The sequence below is a fragment of the Mustela nigripes genome, chromosome 7 (genome assembly GCF_022355385.1).
Source record: "Mustela nigripes isolate SB6536 chromosome 7, MUSNIG.SB6536, whole genome shotgun sequence".
Taxonomy (NCBI): Eukaryota; Metazoa; Chordata; class Mammalia; order Carnivora; family Mustelidae; genus Mustela; species Mustela nigripes.
Window position 1 is genome coordinate 7,525,123 of NC_081563.1, and position 20,882 is coordinate 7,546,004.

At 35.8% G+C, this 20,882-nt stretch overlaps 1 protein-coding gene across 1 annotated transcript in view; it reads right to left on the reverse strand.

The window, feature by feature from the left end:
• Window positions 1-1,577: 1,577 nt before the first annotated feature.
• ROCK2 (Rho associated coiled-coil containing protein kinase 2) overlaps window positions 1,578-20,882 on the reverse strand; it is a 141,702-nt gene continuing 122,397 nt past the window's right edge. The window contains exons 22-33 of the mRNA XM_059405159.1: window positions 20,631-20,734; window positions 20,282-20,468; window positions 17,002-17,095; window positions 16,809-16,903; window positions 15,880-16,059; window positions 15,539-15,707; window positions 13,380-13,450; window positions 12,314-12,402; window positions 11,784-11,862; window positions 10,933-11,194; window positions 10,637-10,850; window positions 1,578-2,696 (exon numbers count right to left, since the gene is read on the reverse strand). Of these exons, the coding sequence (XP_059261142.1) occupies window positions 2,693-2,696; window positions 10,637-10,850; window positions 10,933-11,194; window positions 11,784-11,862; window positions 12,314-12,402; window positions 13,380-13,450; window positions 15,539-15,707; window positions 15,880-16,059; window positions 16,809-16,903; window positions 17,002-17,095; window positions 20,282-20,468; window positions 20,631-20,734 (1,548 nt within the window). The 3' untranslated portion in view covers window positions 1,578-2,692. The remainder of the gene's footprint in view (window positions 2,697-10,636; window positions 10,851-10,932; window positions 11,195-11,783; window positions 11,863-12,313; window positions 12,403-13,379; window positions 13,451-15,538; window positions 15,708-15,879; window positions 16,060-16,808; window positions 16,904-17,001; window positions 17,096-20,281; window positions 20,469-20,630; window positions 20,735-20,882) is intronic.

The window sequence follows — 20,882 nt, forward strand, 5'->3', positions numbered from 1 at the left end:
AAAATTCACTATACATTAATTTTTAACAGTAATACCGGCACCAGTTTTCCTTCTACTTCTGTTTCGCTATCCCCACTAAACAAAAGTAAAAAAATCCAACGAAGAAAATCCCAGTATTCACTACTTCTTAGTTATCAATAGGAGGTATTTATGGCTCTAGGAGAAATCAGGTGTGAAGAAGCAAGCAACTTTTGGTCTCTATCTGGGAACCTTTGGAACCTCAAGAAAAAGAGAAGGTGGCACAAAATCAGGTTGTTAAACCAAGTTAATATTATATTTAATGAGTGTTGGGAAGAGAACATTTGGATGGATGTATGCATTCATGTATGTACATGAAACCAGGAACAGGGTAAAAAGCAAATTCTTACCCAAGAGATCAGAATTTTTATTAGGCGCATTTCCATTAGCTGGAGAAACAACCTTATAAACAAACCCTTGTGTTAAACCATATAATGTGAAGAATCTCCATGGGAGAGATTTTTTTCACCTCCTTGAATACCTTTTTTTCCCCAAAAAACTTCACATTAGTTTTCCTTGTAGAGTTGCATCACACCATGATTCTCCATATTCTCTAATATATACAGCATTCAAAATTTAACTTTTGCCATTTTTACTCAAATATTTCAATTACTCATGTGTAAACTTCAAATTATTTCACCTTAATAAAGTTTATTAAAAATATATATATATATATATATATACTCTCCAATTCAGAATAATATGATAGAACCTCCCATAGTGTAACAAAATCTTTATATAAAATATTAATTCAGTCTCCTTTTAACAAGTCTAATGAATGGAAATATTTATTCTATATAAATTTTATATATTTTTCATTTTAAAATCTTACTTTAAAAAAAAAAAAAAAAAAGCTGTGCCCCCAAACCAGAACTGCAGAACATCCCTGTGAGGGAAATGGCATGCGTCTCTGGTCTTAGCACAGACAGCATGGAAGAGTGCAGGCGGGATAATGACAGAATAACAAAATTCAGTTTTAGTACATCAGTAGGCCAAAGGCCACTCTTCAGTTTCCACAACAGTATCTATATTTTGGGGGTCTAACTCTTTAAACATTTCTACACTGATCCCAGAGGGAATCAATGAAAAGTGTCTACTTCCTTCATTGGTTTATTAGATGACATATTTCAGCATCACACCAAACCCTATATGTGTGTGTGTATAAAGAGACCGATAAAAGACTACATAATTTTTTTCAACTTGATGTTTAACATTAATGCATACTGTAGCAGTATAAAACACATTTTTCTGGGATAATGAGAGATCTAGCAGAAGTGGTCCTGCATAACCTATCAACTTTAACATCCTTTAAAAAAATAAAAATCAGGAGCCTCTGAGGCTACTTCTTCCCGTCACCAGTTTTCTTAACCCAATCCTGAAATATTGCCATTACACAGTTATGTGTTTGAGGGATCACATTTAAATATTTAAAATATATCTACAGTATGTCTTAGTTTTCTTTATATTTGAGATAATCTTAGAATCTTGAGTGTGAAAATGTAAAAACAGTCACTAATGGCTCTACTAGAAATAAAAACACATCTAGGGTAGCCAGCAAATTCAAAGCAAAGAAAACAATTCATAGCCACACACTAATACTGAGGTCTGTATGAAGACTGGGATGAATTAATAGATATACATAAAAGATATATTAGTTCCAATAGTATCCATTATTGTTTCTATCACCAATACTCAAAAAAAAAAATCTGTTATACAATCAAAATAGGCTGACATTGATAACTATTACATGTAAAAATAGTGCACTATTTTTTCTTTTGCAACACGAATTTGCATCCTAAGAGCCGGTAAACACTTTTTTTCAAAATACAGAAAAGGGTGAGACTTTAAAAAAAATTAAATTAAGGCATTCAAAATGGGAAAAGTTGCCTATCATGAAGCATTAGGAAATTGATACAATTAACATCAAACTGCCTGTTACAGTAACTGCTTAAACATGAACATGCAGCTTCCACGGGGTATACACAAATAAGTGATACAAACTCCAACATTATGGCTTTATACAAGTGCATAGTTGCAACTGCAGGAAGTTATGATATCTGATTTATGTGTATAAAAAATAAAATGGGGCATTTGAAGAACCCTCTTGCAGTATTACAGTACTATATATATCTGTGTGTGTGTGTGTGTACATATACATGTACAGAGACACACACATATATATGCACACACACAGTCTAATGGTCACTTCTTAAAAGATGCAGTCTCAATCACTGTAGTGGAATCCATTCCCAGACTCTTCTGGTAAATGTGCTGGTGAAATCTCTCTGCTGATGCTGAAAAGATGATTTCTTTCATCTTTAACTCTTCTCAATCCTTTTGTGCAATGTAGTGTGAGTGACTGCCAAGAGAGCGTTATGGAACAAGTTTGGAAGAGTTGTATATAATATTCTTATTCTATTAACCAATCATTGTTGGTTCAACTTGCTGCTCCAACGGAGCCCAGAAAATCTCCAAGATTTATAATTTATATTGTAGGAATAAAGGGAAATATATATATATATGTATATATATGTATGTATGTATGTGTATATGTGAATATCAGTCTCTCAGGAAAATATAGCTTTTTAAGAAATTTTGGGCCATCATATTTCAGTCTTGTTTTAACTGGAAGAATATGATCTCCTTGAATAATGACTGCATTCATAGAAGGCAGCTAGCTAGAAAAAGGAAAGGAAAAACAAAGTTAGTTGACACAGTAAAATAATTTAAGAGATTGTTAAATTCTTTGAAAAAACATTCCATTTATATAATTAAACTATGTAGTCTTCCAACTCCTACACTTTTAACACCTAAATCATGCATAAACCTATTTACTATATTACTTTTCTAATTTTCAGGTACATGCAATTATATTCTTATTTTCCTATATTTTCTACAAACATGACCACACAGGTTTTAATAAGGTTAACCGGCTCTTAGGGTTAGATAATACATTCCTGAGTAACTCAAGTGCATGTAAGTCTGACTTGGAAATTAACTAGCTGCCTCATAGAGCTCAAAGAACAGTGGGCTTATGGACCAGGTTCTACTTGACTGTTAGACTCTTAGCCACATTTTAAAAAAATCTGTAAAATGGAAACAAACACACTGTTGTAGTAAAAATGCTCTATACATCTTGGTTATAAATACATCCCAATAATACATAATTTAAGTTTATTTTTGCAATATGCTTACTTAGGTTAAGATAGACATTACTTCTTTTAAATCCATTTTGTATAAAAGGTTTGACCATGAGGTTCGATTTTCCTTCAGATCTCCTTTAGTCATGGTTAACCAAACTATTTATGTATTTTACAAGCACAAGAACTTTCACAGCACATCAGCAGCATTCTTCAGCAACAGTAACATCAACTTGTCGGAAAGCAAACATCTCATGGCATCACAAAGAAAAGCCAAATCAAAACCAGTATTTCACAGCACTTATTAGACTTACAAAGTGTTTACGGTTCAATTCTTGCACGTTAGAGAGAAGGAAGGAGGAGGGAAGGAGAGAGGGATAGGGGGAGGAACGAATCCCAATCTCATGCTATGTTCACAAACTGACACAGTTGTAGGAACTTGAAAACATTGTAAATTTTACTTCTCTGAATATGCTTCTTTGGAATGAATAGAAAGTACCAGAATTAGCTTCTTTTGTTATTTGTACATGTTTCATTCCTAAGATTAAAAATTGTAATTCCAACTGTATTGAAAATATATAGCCAACAAAGATTCTGAACATAGCATTTCACTTTTACAACTTAACATGAAAATTTCGGTTAGAAACTTTCCTGAAAACTACTTTTCAAATACATACTATTAAAAACAACTTAACAAAATTTCAAGACTAGTCAAAAACAATGAAAACCCAAGGGCAAATCACATGCACTACTTGGAAATACTAACTCATTTTTCATTTTTTGATTTACCCCATTTATTTCTTCAGAAATCAAAAACATCGTCATCATCATCACCACCATCAACATCATCAAATGACCAATCCCAGTCTTTAAATGCCAAATCAAGCAATCTGCAATAGGAGGTTTGCAAATTCACATTCTAGCACTCTTTAAAAATGGCAGCTTAATAGGATATCTAGAAATCACTTTGTGCTGTGAAGATTTTAACTCTCCCTTCATCAAAAACAACATAGCCAAAATTAAGATGGTAGCACACAGGAGATCTTCTTTCCCTTTTTATGTGAGTGCATATAACATTAGCCAGGTCTGATTTCTAGAATACCAGAGACCTGAAGACAGGTAATATTTGAGGTAAGAAACGAGCTTTTCCCCACTGGGCCCAAATGAAGATGTAACCATCCTGATGCCCACTTTGATTTGTACCAAAGCTCAACATTTGTCAACACTCCCTTTGCAAAAGGAACCAGATGGCCAGCTCACATTTTTCTAGAACAGTACCACGAGTCCCAGTTTAAAGAGGGACTAATACTAAGAATGCAGGCTTCTCAATTCTAACTGGACACCATATGCTCAGAGGGCCAACAGTGATGTTCTCCGTGAAAAACCACAACTGAAGAGAAAAACCACAGGTATATAAGCATTATTACCAGCTTATCTTGGCTGAATAAAGTGGACTTAGAGCAGGGGTGTATGTGTTTTTTTCTTTCCAATCCAAACATCTAATATTGCTATCATCTTTATTTTAAAAAATAGGTTAACTTTTTAATTGTTTTAACTGTGAGGTTCATGAATCAACTTATGCCAAGGAACTCATTTGGTTCCCCAAATCTCATTTGTGACCTCAACCTTAAAGTCAGTTCTTAGGGCACCTGGGTGGCTCAGTCAGTTAAGCGTCTACCTTTGGCTCGACTCTTGATCCTGTAGTTCTGGGATTGAGTCCTGCACTGAGCTCCCTGGTCAGCGGGAAGTCTGCTTCTCTTTCTCCCTCTGCCCTTCCTCTATCTCTTTCTCTCTCTGTCTCCCAAATAAATAAAATCTTTTAAAAAATAAGTTGCTTCTTAAACTTTATGTTGTTTACTCAATGCTACTTATAATGTATATTCCAGGCATTATCCCAAGAGATTCTGATATAACTGGACTGAAGGGGCAATGGGAGGCAAGTAACTGCATTTTTAAAAAAAGATTTTTATTTATTTATTTGATAGAGAGAGAGCATAAGCAGGGGAAGAGGCAGAGGGAGAGGGAGAAGCAGGCTCCCAGCATGTGGGGCTCCACCCCAGAACCCTGGGATCATGACCTGAGCCAAAGGAAGGCGTTAAACTGACGGAGTCACCCAGGGAGCCCCAAGTATCTACATTTTTTAATAAAAAATTGGAAGTGAATTCTAATGCATCTGGTTGACTTTGGTAATCTGACAGAGTAAATAAACTGACAGAGTATGTTGATAGATGGTTACCCTAAATGAAAAGAAATAAACCAAATCAAATTACTCTATTTCAAAATGTGCTGAATGTAGAATATTTGAGAAAATGCACAAAGATATAAATTACTCATTTAAACACACTTCGCATTTTTCTAGGCTTACACAGACAGTAAGTTGTAGTGAAGGGACATGGAAATCAGTCAGCCATCCTGGATGTTTAAGCCCCAATTTTGAAAAATCTGCATTTCCTACCCTTCCGAAACCTTGGAAGTGTTTGTGAAGTGTGCACCCATGTCACAGTCTTCAAATTCTAGAAGTCTGGTCACTAGCACAATGCCTGAGAGTCTTCCTTAAAGCTCCCTCAGCCCTTGCCAGTCAGCCATCTAATTCTCATTCCAACATGAGAAAGCTTTCTCGGACTTGGTTTCAGTACATTAGTGAAGGAGCTCATTAAGGCAACACACACCAATCTCTTGCTGAAAGACTTCTATCCGAAGAACAAAATAAAAACTCCCACAGCACAGTGTACTGGGTCCTTTTCAATCTGGTTCAACGCTTTCTCTCCAGGGACATCTTCTGCCGTTCCCTGTCATTACCCTCTCCCCACTCTAACCCAATACAATGTTACAAACACATAACACGGAAGTAATTCTGGCAACTCAGTACCTCTGCACATAACATTTGGCCCACCATTGTCTTTTCCCATATTTCTTTGCCTGGAAAATTACTGAACCTCCCTTTTTGGTGAGCTAGCTTGATGCCCTCAGGCAGAATTCTCCATGTTTTCGTTTGTTCCCCTGTAACACTCACTCATGCTTCTATTATAAATAACATTTTAAAAAGTACCATAACACTATCTGTTTGATTTTCTATCTCCTCTATTTATTGATCAGTGGGTACACACTGCAGGCCTGTGAAACTTACTGCCAAAGACTGCTTGGAAAGGAGCATTAGAACTTTGAGTTCTGCTAAAAGTACGTGACACTGCCTGTTTCTTTACATGCCGCCGATACCAGCATTAATCTTACCAGTTTGGCAGGTTTTACATTTTACTTTTATTTTAACAGCTTTGCTTAATAATCAAGTTGACCAGGGCACCTGGGTGGCTCAGTGGGTTAAGCCCCTGCCTTCAGCTCAGCTCATGATCTCAGGGTCCTGGGATGGAACCCCGCATTGGGCTCTCTGCTCTGCGGGAAGCCTGCTTCTCCCTCTCCGACTCCCCCGGTTTGTGTTCCCTCTCTTGCTGTATCTCTGTCAAATAAATAAATAAAATCTTAAAAAAAATAAAAAAAAAAAATAATCAAGTTGACCATTTTTCCATATTTATAGTAATGCTGGCATGTTCCTCACTGCTTTTTATATTGGGAAGAGGCAATCATATAAATGATTTATATAAGAACTCTATATAGAGAGATATAACCCATCTTTCTCATACACATTGCAAATTACACACACACACACACACACACACACACACAAACACACACGAAGCTCCCCAATCCAAAATCAGATCCATATTCACCTATTTTCTTCTATGACACTTAACGGATTTATTTTTGACACTTCCAATTGCATACAGCTTTTTCATTCTTATCCAAATAATTAGTCTGTTAGCTTCCTATATTTATAAATGGAAAAGAACAAAACTGAAATAATAACATGAGCACCTGGGTGGCGCAGTTGGTTGAGCATCCTACTCTAGATTTCAACTTAGGTCATGATCTCAGGGTCACGAGATCAAGCCTTGTGTTGGGTGTGAAACCTGCTTAAGATTCTCTCTCCCTCTGCCCAACCCCCACCCCCCATAAATAAAATAATGATAAGAGCTCCTCTCACCCTTAAAGTTTAACTGTGTTGGCAATGCTTTATTTCTTAAAACTGGGCAAATGAGCATTTACTGCATTTTTGCTTTATACTTTTCTGTGTGGCTTAAATACTGCATTTTAAAGAAGACCTTTAAAAGAAAAATAATTAAAGAGAAATGCCCTCAGCAAAGACCAGCATTCTGTGTCCCACTTTGGAACAGACTAAGGATCTCTCCAAACTATCTTTATCACAAATCAACATTATATTCACAAATTTTCTGCCTTTCCAGCATTTTTTTTTTTAAATTCAAAATTACCAAGAAAACACACCTTTGGAATAGGATTTCTACACATATGTTTTATAAGCTGTCAATTAACTCATTTCTACTCCTATCACCGTGAGGCAGTGCAGGATTACGGCTGGGGTTGCAGAGGCTAGAACTAGACTATCTAGATCTGAACTCACAGCTTTGTTGCTTATTTGGTGTGTGATCTCAAACACATGGTGCTTCTATGCCTTAGTCTCCATATCTGTTAAATGAAGACATGAAGAGCTAAAAATCACAGGGTGGTTATGAGGATAAATAATTTAGTACACTTAAAGCTCACAGATGAGTGCCTGGCATACATAGTAGCTAACACTTATTTAACTATCACTTCCCTACAGAAAAAGGGGATTGCTGCAAAGAGTTAAAAGGAGAATCAGAACCAGGAATGTCACAAAAGTGAAAAGAAAAAAAATGTAATGGTGTAGTCATTAACAAAGACAAACACTGAGGAAAAGTTTTAAAAAATCAGATGATTATTTATAGGTATTATGTTTTAGTGCATATACAAATACATTTGATGATTTTGATAATGTCTAACAAAGTCAAACATTTGTCTTAAGAAAGACAGCATGCGAGTTAGTTCAACCAAAGCTAGATTATACAAAGAGCTAGAAATTAAATTATGGCTGATATCAACCAGCTGTTTCCTAGGTGTTCCCGAAGGATCCTTTCACAGCTCTACCTGTCTACTGGAATGTTATAAATTAGTGGAACATCAAAGGCCATCAGGTCCAATGCTTGCTCCCCTCCAGAGCTGTGCTCCAGAGCTGTGCTGGCTCACTGTCAGATGACCTACACATGACAGACTGAGGAGGGCGCTCTTTCCCAGTATCACCAAGCAGTCGCCTGAATCAGGTACTAACACTGTTGGTGACAGGGCATCTACTATTCTAGAGCAAACCAAGTCTTCCAATTTTGGAAGTATCTGACTGCCCAATACTTTTCCCTTGCTGAGTTAGAAATGTGTTTCTCTGATTGGTTCTTGTTCTAATACATCATCTACAGAAAAGTCCCCTAAATCTTTACGGCTGTTTACCATCTCCCATCCTTCTAAACAATTTCTTCAGAAGTTAAATATCCTTAATTCCTTCACTTATTCCACATGTAACACTTTCAAATGATCCATTACTCCCTCTGTTATTCTCATCTGTATATCCTCCAATTTGTGCATACTACTCTTAAAATGTGACACCCAAAATGAAATGCAAACTTTAGGGTGATTCATATAAGACAGAGACAGATACAATTTTGGAAGTTAATGAAGCAATGGAGTCACAGATATTAAAGACAATGGATATAACGCTGCAGACACATAATAAGATACAAAATTGCATCTTAAATGTGTCCATCTTTATGCTTAAAATTTCAGAGTATATTAGACAAAAAATGTTCACAAAAATGCCCTATACATTTTATAGTCAGTTTTGGTATTAGTTTTATCTACATGCAAAGTTGTGAGAGAAAGAAATCCCTATTACTTACTGTTGCTATGCAAAATGTATTAAAAAATCAATGAAGAATGATTCGAAGGGCAGGGCCAGAACTAAAAACAAAAAGCAACAGAAATAAAAAGTAAATGTGCCTCTAACTAGACCAAAATGCCAAAGTGGAGAAGAAGGGAATAACCAAGTATTTATAAGTCAGTGACCATGAAAACTGTTATGTAACTGAAAACATGCCTCAGTCTGAAATCTGCTTCATTAATGAATTCTATGTGTTATCGCAGGTAGTGAAATCATTAATTTATCAAACAGTAACAAAGAGTAAAATATATGAAAGGACTGGAGTTCTTATAGTCCTGAATCTGAAATTATTTGCCCTTCTCGAGTATCAATCAAAAAGAAAAGATAATAATACCTATCTATTCTGCTCTACAGGAATATTTTAAAAACTAAATGACAGAATATGCAGGAAGTTGAATGAGAGAACAGATTACGGAAGCACTCTGGAAGCTGTACACCACTAGACAGTATAAACTATTTCAATAGCATAACGCCTATGCATTAATAGTTCCACAATATTAAAAACAAAAACTTAATTTTTAGATGTTTTGCGCATGGCACATGGAATGACCTTCAGTGTCTCTGTATTGAGTTTCTTCAGCTTAATTACTATCATATAGTCACTAATTTTATAGTATTTAGTTTTCTCATACCTCACAGAAAAATTCAACATTCTCACTGCTGAAACAGCAATTCTACCTTTGTCATTCTAAATTATTTCCTTGAGATAATAGTTTCAAGAAAAGTTTCATATTAGATGTTTGTGGTTAGAATGAAAAGATTTCTGATAATACAGCCAATGCACATCATTATTCATATACTGAAGGTCCTGTGTTAGGGAACAAAAAGGATACCTGAAATTAGATACCTGATCGTACAGATTTTACCCTTTAGCTAACTAACCAAATCTTCATGGTCATTTCAGTGAATAGCAATAGTTACACATGCCACAGTAGCTAGTAAGCCAAGAAAGGGTTATTCTGCATCAAGAATGAAAGGACTGTAATGTAGCCATATGAAAATAGTTCCACCAAAACATTCTGTGCATTCACCATTATCTTGGAATTCACTCCCTCATCCCAACTCTGCCTCAAATACAAGGAATGTCCACAAGGAATGCAGTTAATATCTGCATTTTTACGATTGATCTCTGTTGCTACAAGTCAGAAGCAAGTCTTATTCTAAACTTGTAGATGTGAATTAAGACTTAAGATTTCGGTCCTGTGTACCAAGTCATCTAACATAAAAGAGGTGAACAGGTTTGCAATACTAAACACAACGTGTGCACCTGATGCTTACAGGTCTGTGTACACACTGTCTACTAAACCATTACAATAGTCAGTGTGCTTCTAAAATCTTAAAATATTATGTTTATATACTTAGAGATGACAAAAATGAACCTTTATATATTTTTGGTTGAATTTAATATATATGTGTGACTTAGTAAACAAACCTGTACTACAGTCAACTAAATCAATGAATGAGACATACACACTGAAACAGTTTCAAACATCTGGTATTCCATGGATCACTGACATCCCGAGCAAAGGAACACTACAATTAGTAAAGTTTGTAGCTGAACACAAATAGCAAAATACTAAAAAAGACACAAATTTTTAACCACATTTTGATTTATTACCTTGGTTTGTTAGGGGCAAGCTGTCGACTTGGCCGTCTAATAGACTGGTTTTGTTGTATCTTCATCGAAGTTCGAGGAGATGACCGTGCAAAAGGGTCTGGAGCTGGAGGCTTTTTAGGGATCTTTTTCACCAACCGACTAACCCATTTCTGCTGCTCTTCTGTAGAATTTGCTAACAACAACAGGTTCTTTGCCGTTGAGATATCATAATAAACTATAAAGAAATATTTGAAAAAAAATTAGTATGTCTAAATTCATCTGAACATAAATGATGAAGCAAGTAATTTATTATTTACCTTTGCAAGGCGCTATGATCTCTTCCTTTTTGTCCATGTGATCTTTATGACATTTAATATGGCAGCGCCGGCACTCTAAAGCAGGAGGAGGTTTAAACATATGCCACAATGGCTTCATACAAGCCTCACAGTTGGTTGGGAAATGATAGAGAGTAGGAATAAATTCATGTCCTTTATGGCAAATATAGTTTGATTTTTCTCCCACTGGCTCCACTGGAAATTCTTGTTCCTTCTTACTTTCTCCTTCATTGGCATACAGAATCTATAGAAAGCAAAAAAAAATAATGAATGATTGTCAACAGAAATTATTTTTTAAGTAGTAACAATTCTTACAGTGTCAATAAAATAATATTAGCCTAAAACATTCAATGAGAAGAAAATGCATTTGATGTTCAAACATTAGTAGGTTCTGTCTAATCAAGATGGTCACTTGGCTCACATATCAGAAAAAAACATGCCTACTTATTTTCTCCATAATAGCTATGTTTTAGCAATTTTTTTTTAAAAAGATTTTATTTATTTGACAGAGAGAGAGAGAATGAGAGAGAGAGCATGAGAGGAGAGAGGTCAGCTGGAGAAGCAGACTTCCCACTGAGCAGGGAGCCTGACAAGGGACTCGATCCCAGAACTCCAGGATCGTGACCTGAGCCGAAGGCAGTTGCTTAACCAACTGAGCGACCTAGGCGCCCCAAATGACCTTTAAATGGGACTAAAATTGAAAGATAATCTAAAGAAGGCCCAGGAATAAAGAAATTTGATATGTCTTTATCACACCAAGAATGTCGGTCTAAAGGTGAAAAAAAAAATCCAAAATAAATTCAACTAACCAAAAACAAAATAAAGTTATTTACCTGAAATATCCTGGGAATTTCTTTAGCATCTGCTCTATATACATCTGTCTGTGTAACTGGTCGGACATGAAATAATTTGCTATAAAAGATTTTTAATAAAGGAATAAAATATTACCAAAGGATCAAATTACATTAGTTACCCTATACTTAGGTAAGAGGTAAGAAGTTAAAAGCAATGACTTTGACCCATGTTAGAAGGTCAGAGGATACACTGGTTCTTTTAATTCAATCATTCCTTGAGATTCTGAGTATTTCCAGGAAATCAGAAATTTTCTAGTTAGTTTCAGAGAAAACATATTAAAGACCGATAAAATATAGATGTTTTAGCTAACTCTATATCCCAGACTTCCATCTCTATGAAGCAAATACAAGAAAATGTAACAACAGTACAGTACAAGCCATATGAGTTTACCTATCTACATACTACAGTGAGTAATAAATAGCACTAATTTGACAAAAAAAAAAAGGTCACATAATTCTCTTATGCTTTAAAAGAGAAAGGTTCTAAATATTCTAATAAAAACACTTACTCTATATCTAAAACCATGTAAGGATTAGATTGTTCTTTATCTTGTTCACTGTCATAGAAAAGAATCTTCTTACTGCTTACAATCACATACTGTTAAAGAGAGGGAGGGAAGGAATTAATGACTAAAATTAATATAGATCTTATTTATTTATTTTCTTTGAAAACAAATTCTACAGCAATAAAAATTATATAAAATACTTAAGTTAAATAACTCAGAAGTTCTCAATATACTCTTAGGAAAGTCTTCCTTAAAATAATAATAAATTTAGTTGGCATACATATTCAATAAGCAAATTGAAAAGGAAATGAATTCAAATGTATCTTGGACTGACTTATCTTCAATCCAGTAACACAGGTAACCTTACTGCTATGGTTTGAAATGTCTGTGTCCCCCAGATTTTAATGTAAAACCCTAATACCTAATGAGATGGTGTTAGCGGGAAGGGCCTTTGGCAGGTGAATGAATAGGCCATGAGAGGAGAGACCTCCCTGGGATTAGTGCCCTTATAAAGGGGTCCAGAGAGATCCCTAGCCCCGTCCCCCATGTGAGAACATGGCACGAAGTCTGCCATGTAAAAGAGGGCTCACCAGAATCCAACCATTTGGCACCCTGATCCTAACTTCCAGGCCCCAAACTGTGAGAAATAAATTTCTATTGTTCATACACTAACCAGTCTGTTTTGTTTTAGCAGCCTGAACAGACTAAGACATTTACCAAAAATGAACATCACAATATCAGTAAATCATAGTAACAGAGGAAAAGAAATTATTAGGGCTTCCTGTCATACCCAGAGTTGTTTTCCCAATGAAACAGCAGAACACCAAGGCCAACCGACTTTTGTTTTCCTACCACCAAAACCTGTTTTATTATTATGATGATGAAAGGTTGTTTGTTTGTTTGTTTCTTCACGAAGATATACAAAATCACATCATTCCAAATCAGGAAGTACAAAGTTTTATGTGTCTAAAAGTTCTAGTTAAATGTATATCTTACAACTACAAATGTGAAATGGCTACGGACAAACCCAAAGCAAAATAAAAGAACCACATTCAAAAGTACCAATTACCTTTTTAACCCATCCAAATTTCTTAGTGTTGTTTCGTACAGGTAATGAAAGCCATCCTTCTAGTCTTGATTCTATAAATAAGCAGAAGATATGAGGATAAATTTAGCAATTCTAAGAAAATGCGCAATAAAATTTTAATATAAAAGTCACAGAACAAATCAAATATGCCTTTCAGAATTTATCACTATACGTTATCAAGGCTGTAATAAGGCTGCAGGATGAGTATAAGCAAGTTATGAAATGCCAAACAAAATCCAGGTTAAGCACATTGAAAATATATGTTCTATAGCTTATAAAGTCAAATGCTCCCTGCTGACTAAATCCATGCATCTGCAAAGTTGAGCAGAAAAGGTACAAGAAAGAGAAGCAATTCTCTATTCTCACTAGTGCACCTATATTAGAATTCTTTATTTTTCCTTTGGAAGAGGCCTATTTATTGATATAATGCATATGTATCTTCTTCAAAGAGAAAACGTTTTAAGTGAGTAATTACATGATCAGAGAAAGTGGACGTTTTAAATGGCTAAAATAAAGTGAAATAAAATTGTGTAAATTACCAATCAAATCTGGCTAGTGAATAGCAATATAACTAAAAACATTTCTAAATTCCAAAACGGCAAAATCAGTAAAATTCTAGTTCAACAAAGGAAATTGCCTGAATCCTCAGAATTTGTTCCAGTGGCATGTGATCAGTACCATTTAATGGAATAATTAGGGGCAATAAGTATTTCTGGAGGTTATTCTGATAGTCACGTATTGGACTGTGCTGGATGCTTAACATCCATTTTCTTGAATTCTTACAATCCCACAGGAAGGCCGCACAGGGATGCACCAGACTCCAGAACCTATACTCTCACATTAACAACCTTCCAGACTCTGTGAACAGAAATGCTGTCATTAAAAACAGTCTATATAGTGTACCTGTCTGGATATGGTCCTATACCAGCTTAAGGGACCAAATCAGATGATCTGTAACAATGAGTACATATGCCTGGGCAATGTGACAACAAGGTAAATACAGCTATTTCCCTTTGCATTCAGTTAGTAAGAGACTACATTTTACCTTATATTCAACTGCTCATACACTAATTTCCTGTGGCATTTACATTAAACGTGGTTTGTACTTACATGAACTTCGTGTTAAATAGAGATTTTATATGTTTTCCATCTAGTTTCTTCATTTAAAACTCTAAGTCCTTTTAGGGCAAAGACTGGGTCAAAGTGTCTTAAACTCTCTTTTAAGGCCTAACACAATGTAGCTAAAACAATGAAAACCTACATCCACCTCTCAGTCTACGTGGTGTTTTCTGTGCTGTCACTCTTAACATGAAACTTCAGAAAGAATTTCTCGGTGGCTAAAAATGGATGACGCAGGCAATAAAACCAAATGCTCTTAAATGATATAAAGTCGACAAAATAAGTCTATCAAACATAACAGCAATGCCGTATGACAATACCTTTAAAACTTCTTTGTTCATGCAGCATTTTCTTTTTAACTGAGACCAGAACAATTTGTTAGAGTTAGTGAATATTAGTTAATGTTACAAAGGAAAAAAAAAAAAAAGGGACTGAAACTAAGGGTAGCGGGGAAAACCTCAAAGGTGAAAATTTTTCAGGATATCACCTGTACCGTTAGGTTCCGATGAAATAGGTAAGTAAGGCAAAGATTCTTCTTCTGAATCAGAATCAGAGTCAAGAAGCATATGAGAACTGGAAGGCTTAGTGGCAATATTGAGAGAAGTAGAGGAACGTTGGTAGGTGAATGACATGGATTCCATAGTGCGTGATTGAGTGATATGAACTAAACACCCAACATAAAAGGAAAGGAAGTAAGAATGCGGAAACAAGTTAAGAGAAAATAAAATGAATATTTGAAAAAAGAGCTACCTATAATACATAAAGAGTTAATTTAAGTAAGTAAATATGTGGAATTTTCTTTTGCATTTTTTTCACAAGAATTTTTGTCAAATATCAATATATAATGTAAGTTTAAATTGTTGTCTGAAGCCCATCCCAAGGAGTATGCTTTTTTCTTAAAGAAATGACAAACATTTTTCTCAGGAGCAGTCACTCTCAGGACTTAACACAATCAACTGCTTTATATTTAAGACAAAGTTTTTCAATAAAAAATAACGTAAGAGGTGAAAATAAACCTCTACCTGGAAATCCATCATCTGCCTCAGCATCCCCTGGTCCACTGCCTATACTGGAACTATCCAGACCAATATGCAATGCTTGGAGCTGTGACCGCAGCTGCTCAATGTCACTATCTTTACTGTCCAGTGTCATCTGCAGTTCAATTCGGATCTGGCTCTCTTCGGCTATTTGCTACAAGAGATTAAATTATGTTAAATTAATTGGATACCATATACCTCATAATTTTAATTCAGTAACAATTATGACGTAATAGAAATGTTCTATAACCAATACAATAAAATACTTAAAATACTTGTGCTTCTTAAAAGAAGTCTTCAACGTAGAGTTCAAAAAGTATTCTTACAGCCTGCATTTCGTTCAGTTCTTTCTGATACTTGATCATCTGCTGAGTCAGCTTTTCCCGTTCAGATTTAAGCTCCATATGTAGCTTTCTGTTCTCTTTCTCTTTTCTCCGCACGTCTGTGTCGCTACCACGCTTGACAGGTTCTTTTCGATTCATGATCTCAGCCAACTTATTCACAGCCTTAAAAACATAAAAATAAATAGGTAATCAAATAAAATAAATTGTACTGATGGTTCTTGGTAATTCACCAACAGCAAGTTATATGACCACTAATAATCTCTTTCCCTATACACATGGGGCAAGGGGAAATACTGTCTATATTAAAGAACATATTCCCTTCGTTATTCTTTATCTTCTTCCAAATTATGTTAGTTTTTCACTCTCATGTTTTCTGAGAAATGTAATTTAAAATGTTTACAGGTTGGATCTGATGTCACTTTCTACAGCTTTAAGTTTTTAGTTTCAAGACAGACTTCTGCTAGGCAGATCCACTTCTATTCTGGAGGAAGAAAATTTTGCATTGGCATCATATTAGTAAAACAGAGTATGTCCAACCAGAGAACTGAGCATCTGGGACCCACAAAGATTCGTGCTGTACATACGCAGCCATAGAACTGGCAGAAGGATGGTTCAAGAGCCAAAGGTGCCTTTTCGGACTAACGCTTTCTTAGGCTGTCAGCAAATGTTCACTCAGTTATTTCTTAAAGGGAAATAAATTTACCAGGTGACAATAAAAAATTAAGAGGGAATGTGATTTCACATGGAAAAATTACAGAAACTTGAAGTAAACACTGAACTGGACAATGTCAGCCAAATCTAGCTGCGTGCAACCAGGTGAAAATACCGATACACTCAATGACCACTACAGCCAATCTGCAGAGGGAGAGGAACTAGATTTCAAAATCCTCTTTACGGTGTGTCACACCTACTTGAGTTTTGAGCGTTCGCTCTGTGAGCAGCTGCTTCTCAAACTGTGCTTTAATAGCGGCTGCGCTGATCTCCTCATCTTTCAGCCGTGACAGCTCTGAAACACGGGAAAATGTCAAGATTATATTAATAACTACAGCAATGAGAAAACATTAGGCAAATTTAAAATCAACTTTAGTCTTTGTTAATACATACGTTCTTGGGCATCTTTTAATTTGTTATTTAATTCTTCTTTCTCATTTGCAAGATTGGCAACATCACTAGTTAGTGTCCTGTTTGTTTCTTCAAGCTAAAAAATGAAAGTGGAAAAAAAATTATAACCCAATTCAAAATATCTAAGTTATAAAGCAATCATTCAAAATAAAAATAGACTCGAATGATGCTAAAACTCTTATTTTTCTAAGTACATCTATCTCTACACTTTGTGGCTTTGTGGAACATTATGGAACTTCACTGAAGAGAATTTTGCTAACCATCAGACCTCAAGAGCACCCCAGGAAGCCAAAACCTGCTCCTTCTCTCAAAAAGCCTTAGCAGCATTTTTTTAAAAAATATTTTTATTTATTTATTTGAGAGACAGTGAGAGAGAACATGAGAGGCGAGAAGGTCAGAGGGAGAAGCAGACTCCCCAGGGAGCTGGGAGCCTGATGCCGGACTCGATCCCGGGACTCCGGGACCATGACCTGAGCCAAAGGCGGTTGCTTAACCAACTGAGCCACCCAGGTGCCCCCTTAGCAGCATTTTTAATGAGAAAAACACTTAATAAACTAAAAACAAACATTATAACAAAGCACTGTATTTCATCATCCAGAATAAACATATTTTAGGGGTTTTTTAAAAAATTTTATTTACAGTTATCTGACAGAGAGAGAGAGAAAGAGAGAGAGCGAGCACAAGCAGGTGGAGCAGCAGACAGAGGGAGAGGGAGAAGCAGGCTCCCTGCTGAGTAAGGAGCCTGACATGGGTCTCGATCCCAGGACCCTGGGATCCTGACCTGAGCCAAAGGCAGAGGCGTAACACACTAAGCCACCCAGGCGCCCCAAACAAATTTTAAAATGGTAGTATTTCTTTCAGAATATTTTATTTATTTATTTATTTTTTCAGTGTTCCAAGTCAGAATATTTTAAAACAAAATAAAATTTTACTAAAGAAGCTGACATCCTTGTTTATTATTATCACAAGTCCTACTCCTACTCTTCTTTCCCATCCAAAAGAAACTGTATTATGAATTATGTATTCATCCTTCCCACCCATGACTATACACTTTTCTAACAAACACATAAAACAATAAAGAGTGTGGTTTTGTGTGATTATAAATTGTCCATGATCACACTGTATCTTCCTGTACCTGCTTTCACTGGACATTGTATTAATCAAACTGCGGGCATATAAGGACCGTAATTCATTCTACCTGAGACAGTCCTTCCCCCGTCTACCTCGTTTCATCTGTCTGTGTATTCGTCTGTTGAAAAGACACTGGAATTTTGGAGGCACCTGGTTGGCACAGCCACGTAAGCATCTACCTTCAGCTTAGGTTAAGATCTCAGGGTCCTGGGATTGACCCCCAACGTCTGGCTTTGCTTGGCAAGGAGCCTGCTTCTCCCTCTCCCTCTGCCCCTCCCGCAGTTTGTGTTCTCTCGCTCTCTTCTTCCCTCTCTCACATAAATACATAAAATCCTTTTTTTTTTTTTTAAAGATTTTATTTATTTATTTTTTTGGCAGAGAGAGATACAGTGAGAGAAGGAACATAAGCAGGGGAATTGGTAGAGGGAAAACAGGCTTCCTGCGGAGAAGGGAGCACAATGGGGGCTCAATTCCAGAACTCTGGGATCATGACCTGGGCTGAAGGCAGATGCTTAATGACTAAGTCACCCAGGCACCCAATGAATAAAATCTTTTAAAAGAAATGAAATAAGAAAATAAACTTCCACATATCCTTAAGAGCAACCCTCTCGGTCCCCTCCCTGTTTGGGAGCTTTGTACTACTAATTTGCGATCATTCAATAAACTTCACTTTGGGGCACCTGGGTGGCTCAAATGGTTATTAAGTGTGTGCCTTTGGCTTAGGACAGGATCCCAGGATCCTGGAATGGAGCCCTGCACTGGGCTCCCTGCTCAGTGGGGAGCCTGCTTCTCCTCTCTCTCCCTTTAGTGCTCCCCCCTGCACAGAGGGGGAGCACCAAAATTCAAAAGACATTTGACTTTTTGCTATTACAAACATTTATGCTGCTATGAAAACTGCCTAAATTTCTCCAGCATATTTATCATAACATAGACTTTCTTTAGATTATGCAAACATTTAAACTTTCATATTTTGAATATTTAAAATACTTAAATAATAAATATTTAAAATTGCCATACCCCTTACTATACTATGCCACCTACATTTACACTCTCCATAGTGGTAAATAAGAATGTCAGTTTCCACATGTCTTTCAAACACTTGAAATTAGTGAGATACTTAATTTTGCCATTATAATGAGTATGAAGTGTTATTTCAAAGCTATTTTATCCAGCCTTTCCTAAATAGTAGTTAGGTTAAGCATCTGCTTTTATTTTTAGGGTTTCCTCTTTTGGCTCATTTTTCTCCCATATTGTTTAACTTTTTCTTCGTGAGCTTAGAGGAGTGCCGCACGCGCTCCTGATACTAGCCCTTGTTTCATGAATACATTACAAATATCTTCTCTCTCTAACTTGTTTGTTGTCTTCTGCTATAGTAAGTTTTAGATTTCATTCTAATTGTTTAAAATTTTTCTTTTACATTGAGATCTTTATGATAGCTAGAATTTGTGCTCGCTTCGGCAGCACATATACTATGATAGCTAGAATTTATTTTTGTTATGTTGTAAAAGGTAAGGATCTAACTGTATTCCTTTCCCTTTAAAAAGAAAGTCATCCCAAATCATTTATTACAACTAAATCCTTTCCCAGCAACGTGTCTATTACCACCACAACCATATATCACATTCCTGTATGTGCAAGAATCTGGTTCTGGCCTCCCTACTCATTTCCACTGAACGGGATTAAATATCATTGTTCTAATACCACACTTTTTATCCACTATAGCAATTTAATAACAGATTCAACTACATGATACTTTACTTCTCTTTGAAATTTTCATTACAATTTTTTTCAACCTGCATAGGAGTACCTTCATGATAGTTTCAAGATTCTTTTCAAATAAGCTTTGTTTAACAAGAAGAAAAAGGCTTATACTGTTTCTGTGTCTGGTATTTCCCTTTTACTTTAGTTTTTTCACTCTGAATTTACCGACAGGTAGACCCACTGGAAGTAGTTCTTTTTTGAGCCTCTGTCTGCCAAACAATGAGAAGCTAATGTTCACTGGATCCAAATCCTATAGCCGGCATGTTAAGATCTTTCATTTCCATCTGTAGTACCTTCCCTGGTGCTTTTAAGGAAGACTGACGATAAAGTAATTTAATTAAAATTTAAAAAAACTAGATATTTTACTTACAGATGCAATTGTAGCATCTTTTTCAGTGAGTTCCTGTTTGTGTCTAGCCATCATCTCTTTGATCTCAAGCTCCTTCATGATTTTCTCTTTTTCCAAATCAGAATATTGTTCTTCAGCAATTGAACGAGCCAGCTGCTCAGAATCTGCTTTGGTCAAGGTGATCTCCAGTTGAGCAGCTAAGGAGTCCCTACGTTTTAATGATACATTATTTTAATGTCCAGTTTTCATTAGGAAGACAAAGTTTTTGTCTAATTGTACTTCATCAACAAATTCTTACTTACACTATTGTAGGCAATGTTCTAGAAGAGAATATGACTATGAACAAAAGATATAAGGATCTTAGCTTTACCTTTCCTCCTGTAAGTCCTGTTTCTTCTGTTGTAATTCTTTACAAAGTTTGGTCTTTTCTTCACATTCTTCTTTAAGTTCCCTCACCTGTGTTTTATAGAGGGTCTAAATAACAAAACAGAACAGAAACATATCATTGCCACCACTACCACCATCATCTTCATCATCAATTTTATTTCTAAATTCAAAGTCTATCCAGACAAAGTCAAGTTGGACACACACAAATATGTTCCTGAACACTGAGCAATGCTGG